Source organism: Nanorana parkeri, unplaced genomic scaffold (assembly GCF_000935625.1).
Source record: "Nanorana parkeri isolate BGI_ZX_2015 unplaced genomic scaffold, ASM93562v1 scaffold10, whole genome shotgun sequence".
Classification (NCBI taxonomy): Eukaryota; Metazoa; Chordata; class Amphibia; order Anura; family Dicroglossidae; genus Nanorana; species Nanorana parkeri.
Window position 1 is genome coordinate 5,384,167 of NW_017306278.1, and position 7,165 is coordinate 5,391,331.

General features: G+C 46.9%; 1 protein-coding gene across 1 annotated transcript in view; it reads left to right on the forward strand.

The window, feature by feature from the left end:
• Window positions 1-7,165, forward strand: part of EXT2 (exostosin glycosyltransferase 2) — a 53,130-nt gene that overhangs the window by 32,406 nt on the left and 13,559 nt on the right. The window contains exons 9-10 of the mRNA XM_018555400.1: window positions 1,841-2,030; window positions 6,316-6,482. Of these exons, the coding sequence (XP_018410902.1) occupies window positions 1,841-2,030; window positions 6,316-6,482 (357 nt within the window). The remainder of the gene's footprint in view (window positions 1-1,840; window positions 2,031-6,315; window positions 6,483-7,165) is intronic.

A 7,165-nucleotide genomic window follows, 5' to 3' on the forward strand; every position in this document is an offset into this window, starting at 1 on the left:
TGGGAGATCTATTTTTGTTCTTCCCCCCCCCCCCCCTCCAAAAGAAAAAAAAACATTCTTTAATGGATTCCTTGGCAATTTTTTCCTTTGCAAAAGCACAACTGTCGTTTTGTTTGAGTCATTTAATCCGTCTGTATCGTGGGCGCCTTTATTTACTTTTTTGCTCCCGCGTGCCCACTTTGTGTCAGCGTCCTGTCTTTGCTACACTGCGTCGCGTTTCCTTTCCCAGGGAATTCGCTCAGGCTTCGGAGACACGGGACTACGGAGGGCGATTTTCCACTGGCCGTGGAAAGTGTGGGTGCTCTCATTGGCTGTAATGAGCTGTGCTTTTCTCCTTCCACTTCCCAAACTTTGCTCTGCCCTTTTATGTGAGCACAGTGTTGTCATTGTCACATACAGGCACCTGGTTACCCATGGACAAAGTTTTGTTTTGAATGTAAATATCTATATTGTTATAGAGAGGAATCAAAGTTAATCGGCTAACTAAATTGATTATAAAAATAATTGTTAGCTTCAGCCCTAATATTGTTAATTGAAGAACACAGCAATGTATAGCCATACCACAGGTTATGCTGCCACCTACAGGAGGGTTGGATACTAGGCAAAAGGAACAAGGTGGGCCAACTTCATAAGCCCACCCCTACCAAGCATACTCAGTTGTAGCAAGCAGTATGGACAGCCACAGTAACAGGTCCACGCAACAATATGGGAGGAAGTTGTGTCACTCAAACATTCTCTGTTGTCCATTGAGGGACAAAGCAATGGATATCCTATACAATGGAACATCCAAAAGCAGTCCTTAAATGAAACGTAGGCATGGACACCCCAACAATAACTGTAGGGGCCAACACTTGCAGCCCAAACTAGAGCACACAAGGTGGTCTACCAACTGCAAGGATATACATTGATGTGTTCTCAAACTATCAGAGAAAGGGTTTTTTTGGTGAGTACAAAGAAACCCATTTTCTCCATTGTTCATTGAGGGACAAAGCAATAGATATCCCACACAATGGAATGTCCAAAAGCAGGCCCTCAATGGGGATTGGATACTAGGCAAAAGGGAGAAGGTTAGCGAACCCCTCCCAACCAAGCATACTCAACTGTAGCAAGCAGTATGGGCAGCCGCAGCAACAGGTCTACCCAACAATATGGGAGGGAGCTGTGTCACTCAAACATCAGAGAAAGGGATTTTATAGTGAGCACACAAACAATTCTGTTGTCCATTGAGGGACAAAGCAATGAATACCCCATACAATGGAACATCCAAAAGCAGTCCCTATATGAGGGGTGGGCAAGATCACCCCAACAATAACTATAGGGTCAATACATGCAGCCTGACTAGAGCAAAAATGGAGGTCCACCAACTGCAACAGGGTTTTATAGTGGGTACCCTTTTGGTGCTGTCAGGAGCTAAAGTTGAGCCCTTTATATCTCATAAATTGACACCGTTTTTTACCTCCATCTGGGTAAATGTTGGTAGTATTGAGCAGTTTTTTAAAAACAAATCCATATGAATATAGTGTTAACCCAGCAAACTTACCAGAAGTCTGTGTCCATATTGAGTTGAAGCACACCTGCTGAAATCAGGCTTTTATAGTGTGAGTATCTAAGTTGATGGGTATGAGGCCGAGGTGGGCTCACAGAAGGGAGGAGAGAACTTGAGGTGGGCTCACAGAAGGGAGGAGAGAACTTGAGGTGGGCATTGAAAGAGTTTTGGCGTTCAGGCCACAGAGGCGGTAAAACATGATTTTTGTGCTCTGGGTTTTCAATAGTTTGTTTTGTACTATTTTGAGTTTTTACTATAATCCACTAATTACTTTTTTTTAAATATCTCTTGAAGAAGTGGACCAGCGTGAACAACCCTCTCTTCTTGCCGCTGATCCCACCCCAGTCTCAGGGCTTCACCGCCGTGGTGCTGACATACGACCGCATTGAGAGCCTTTTCCGGGTCATTACCGAAATTTCCAAAGTCCCCAGTCTATCCAAACTACTGGTCGTGTGGAATAACCAGAATAAGGACCCACCTGAAGGTAATCTCTTCCAAAGCATGCCTTGTTTAAAGTAGACCTGTGCCCCACCAGCTTCCCTTTTCTCGCATTCCCTACTCACCTGCATCGTTCTGTACAGCCTTCAAGGGCGTGGAGAAATAATCATGTGTAAGCCCCAAGTCACTTAGAAATTTCTCCCCACCCCTGTGAGTGCCCAAGAACCAGCATTGTCACGTGGAGCAGGTAACACCACTTCTTGGAGCAACAAAGCTTTGTGGGAGGCAAGGGAGGGTATGTATAAGCAGATGTGGGGCCAAGGATTGAAGTCAACCTGTTACTTTATCCTCCATGGGCAAGCATTAGCTTACTCTGAAGGGTAACCATGAACATTTTTAGTCTATATTACACTGTATGGCCAAAAGTATGTGGAGAGCCTTCCAAATTATTGAGTTTAAGTGTACAATGCCTGATCTATAAAGACATGGATTGGGGTGGAGGAACTCAAGTGGTCCTGCACAGATCCCTGGCCTCAACCCTACTCAACACCTTTGGTTGTATTGAGACACCAATTGTGAGCCGGGTCTTCTCATCCAACATTACCACCTGACCTCACAAATTATCTTTTGGCTAAATGGGCACACCTGTGGGATGGGAGCACCTTTGGGAAGAATTGAAACACCAATTGTGAGCCAAGTCTTCTCATCCAAACATCTGCACCTGACCTCACAAACGACCTTCTGACTGAATGGGCACAAATTCCCACAAACACACTCCAAAATCTTGTGCCAAGCCTTCCCAGAAGAGTAGAGGCTATTATGCCCACAAGAGGGGAGTTAGCTACCTGGTTTTGGAATGGGATGTGCAAGTAGCTCATATAGGTATGTGATGGTCATGTGTCCAATAACTTCTGGCTGTATAGTTTATAAATAGATGGATTAGATATTTTTATATTTTGTATAAAATATTTAGCAAATAACCTTTTTATTGCACAGAGCCTCTCTGACACCCAGTTTATAAACCATTTTAAACTTTCCATTAAATGTATGCAGCACCCCTGCATGGTTGTTGTCCGCCTGTGTAAAGTGACTAAATGGGATGCTCTGACCTCTGAGAGACAAGGATGGGAAGGTGTCTTTCTCAGTCCTATGATGTAAGAATGTCTTCATTGGCAGCTTCTCTATATTACCGCACCATCTAAGCCTCTATTCACACATGAGCGGTTTTCCGCGCTAAACGTAGAAAAAGAAACGCATTCCAATGTGCATTGTTCAGACTATTGTGGTGACCGCGCGGTACGAAACCGCGCGTCCCTCAAATTTGTCCAAGCGTGATTTTAGGGGCGGATTCCGCGCGTTTGCAGCTATAGTAATTTGCATGTATGAAAAAAAAATTGCACGATCTCATACCGCATGGTTTTGTGCACAGAAAAAGCAAACGCCATATGTGAATGGAGCCTTAAGGTCGAAGCGAGACTTGCAGTGGAGATTTGTTTGCTTTGTAAGGAAGTGGTCGAGAAATGAGTGCTGTCGGTAGTAGTTTTCCAGCATGCAAAGTGGTTGGGGCAGTGACTAAGGGCAGGTGCAGACCTTGGTGACCCGGGATGCGCATCCTGCGGCCGCGCGGTCGTGCACAATTGCACACAGTGATTGCCGTGCAGCCCCATTGATTTCAATGAGGTTACATCCATGTGGCAATCGCAGAAAAAAGGTACATGTACCTTTTTTTTGCAACACAGGGCACACAGCTATTTTAGCTACGATCGTGTGCGATTGCACGGGAGGAATCGTGGCGGGTAAACGTGTGATCCGCCCGGCTGAACTCGGGTGCCATTATAAAGTAGAGGCACTGCCAGAGAGATTGGTGGCGGTGGGCGATTCCGTGATCAGGCTGTCATGCACTATTTCCTGCACGGTCATGGATCGCCATGGTGAGAGTCTGCAGATCAGTGGGTTTTGAAAAGTGTTGTCACCTTCCCATTGCTATGCTGCATATGGCACAGTCGGGGGTGGGGCGGGGGTGCCACAAGAGTATGTGCGTTGCTTTCCAAGCCTTTCGCCGGGTAGACCTATTCCTGTATTTCCTTTCCATGTGCGTACTGTTGCTGAAATTGCCCTTTACAAGGCGGTCACGGGTTTTGCTCCAGCTCCTATCACTCTGTTATGGCCCTCATCATTTAAAAGCTGCTGTCATTTAATGACCATTAAACGCAGGATGTTTCTGAGAAGTTAAGCCTGAGGAATGAGTTTGAAGTCGGTATTACTCCTGACAGTGGCAGATAAGAACCCCCCCCATGACTCTTCTGAGATCACCTTTTTATGACCGCTTCCATCCCCCTGTAATTGCCCTGGGAGAATGGATGACTTTAATAGTATTCCACCTTCCAGCCTGTGACCAAAAGAATTTCCCAACCCCACGTTTACATCTGAGAGTACTGTGCGTGGGCAGGCGGCGCAATAAAAATATTTTAGCACGTTTTAGAATTAATGGTGGGTTGTATAGTCGTAGGTCCCGTTCATGCCGTTACCTTTAGCCTTTAACCACATCACACTAAGAACACATGAAAACTAGTTACCATTATTATCTATGAAGCTCTATATGGCTCATTCACACTGTGCACATCCGTACAGCATGTACGCCCATGCAGGGTGCTAAGTGTAATTGCCTGTACATCCCTATGAGAGGTAGTTGGGCGCACACTGTCTTCCCATAGGGAGGTACAGGCTGCTGCATGCAATTACATGCAGCATGTGTGCCTCCCGGGAGCAGGTCTCTGCACGCCGTACGTGTGAATAGGCTCTTGTATTTACACGTGCATTGCGGTAGAGGGCAGAGTGTTGCTTGTAGGGATGCACCGATACTAGTATCGGTATCGATGCCGAGTATTTCGGCGAGTAACACCCCCGGTTGTTACGCCACTGTACTCGTCCAAATGCTCTGATGCCTAACCCGATACCTGAGCTTCCGGTATCAGGAAGTCGGGCAGCGAGTTATTACACGCTGCCCGCCTTCCAGATTGGCCGGGAAGCCGGCTCCATGCTCCCTCGTCGCTTGGAGCCGCAGGCACAGTATGCATTTTAATTCATTTTTCAAGTCACATGTCCATTGCCAGGTTGCCTTTGTAGGGTAAAGCAGCAAGTTCACATTAATACCCCCCTGTTGCTCATGGTTGACTTCCCCGCCTCTATTTTCTACCACGGGGAATAAGATGAGGAACCCCTGTGTAATCTATGAGGTGCTCTAGTTGCAGCTTACACAGGGCTGAAGATTCTCTTCATGTCCCATGTGACAGTGCTAAGGACCACAGGAGCACGGGGGGAGAGGAGGCTGCAGGGACCAGTCTAGTCTGGAGGGATTGAGCTCGATGTCAGCGGCGGCAGCTGCGTCGCAGCACTAAGTGTGCATTGTCCAGTGCCGAGCTGCTCTAGCGTTCCCAACACATGTCTGGCGAGGACGTGTAAAGTGATATTTTTGCTCAGCGGGCCGGGAATGTTTGCCGGGGCCGGGTAATTATATCTAAATAATAAGTTATCATGGAGGGAAACATCAGAGCGCACACACTCCTGCGAGCTCCGCTGCCTCCTTACAGTAGTCGACAAGGGTGATAATTAACAAGGCCGCGTTTGGCTGCTGCTTCGAAATGTCTGCTGAGACGTCAAGGTCTCCCCCCCACCCCACCCCCACTCTCTAACATTTCGGTTTAATTTCATTTAAATAAATACTGCGGTCAGGCGTTTGAGAACTGCAGGGAATATACACATGGGCCGCAGCGGAGTGATGTTTTAAGAGTATTTATCTTCATTTGCTCTCTTTGGTGTCCCTGTCTAGTGCAGTCATTTATTTTACTTATTCCTTTTTTCTTTTTTCCTAAGGTCAAATTAAAAGAAGAGAAGGGAATTCTTCCACGTTTAATGTATCATAGGGATGGGGGGCGGATTGTGATCGCCGAGCTGCCTTTCATCTGAACAGGCCAAGCTCTATTAAAGAGGACTGGTCACCATTAGCCATAAAGCAGGGGTGGGCGACTCTGGCCCTCCAGCTGTTGTGGAACTACAAGTCCCATGAGGCATTGCAAGACTGACCGTTACAGGCATGACTCCCAGAAGCAGAGGCATGTTGGCCGGAGTTGCTTTTTAAAAAAATTTTAATATCCGGTTTTGCAAAGGCATTTGGTGCACACAAATTGGATTTCTATCCTTTGTGGCTATTGAATATATTTAAATGGGACTTGAGTTCCACTTGAAGCACCAAGTGTCGCCGCCTTCTTTTTTTTTATTATTATTATTATTCCTGGCTGTTCATTACCATCTTGTCGACCTTCATCTTGCAGAATCTCTCTGGCCCAAGATCCGGGTGCCTCTGAAGGTGGTCAGGACACAAGAGAACAAGTTGAGCAATCGCTTTTTTCCCTATGATGAGATTGAAACTGAAGCCGTCTTGGCCATCGATGATGACATCATCATGCTTACGTCTGATGAGTTACAGTTTGGATACGAGGTAAGTAACCTTCATGTGAATTGCCTGTGTACCATCTACGCGGGAGCTTTATATATGTAAATATATATATAATGTGTAAATATACGTTGCCCTTATTGTAGCATTTCATGTGCTATGTTTATACTGCTTTCGCTCTTTAGAAGTGGCACCTTACTACCTAACAACCAGTAAGTCTGTAGACCATGGCCATTGTACCTGGAACCATGGTGGAGACCGGCAGTCTCTTCAGTTGGACAGCACAGACTGACTGTAAATTGTGCACTCTCCAGGTAGCTTATGCTGACCTTAACTTGATCTTGGCCAATGTTTGGCATGGATATTGACTGTACCACTGACCACCAACGTTTCTCCATGAACGCCAGTGTTGGAAGATTCTTCTCCCCGGACCCACCGATGGAAGGAGACGCTTCTCCCTGGACCCACCGATGGAAGGAGACGCTTCTCCCTGGACCCACCAATGGAAGGAGAAGCTTCTCCCCGCACCCACCAATGGAAGGAGACTCTTCTCCCCAGACCCGCCGACGGAAGGAGACGCTTCTCCATGGACCCACCAATGGAAGGAGACTCTTCTCCCCGGACCCACCGATGGAAGGAGACTCTTCTCCCCGGACCCACCGATGGAAGGAGACGCTTCTCCCCGGACCCACCGATGGAAGGAGACGCTTCTCCCTGGACCCACCGAT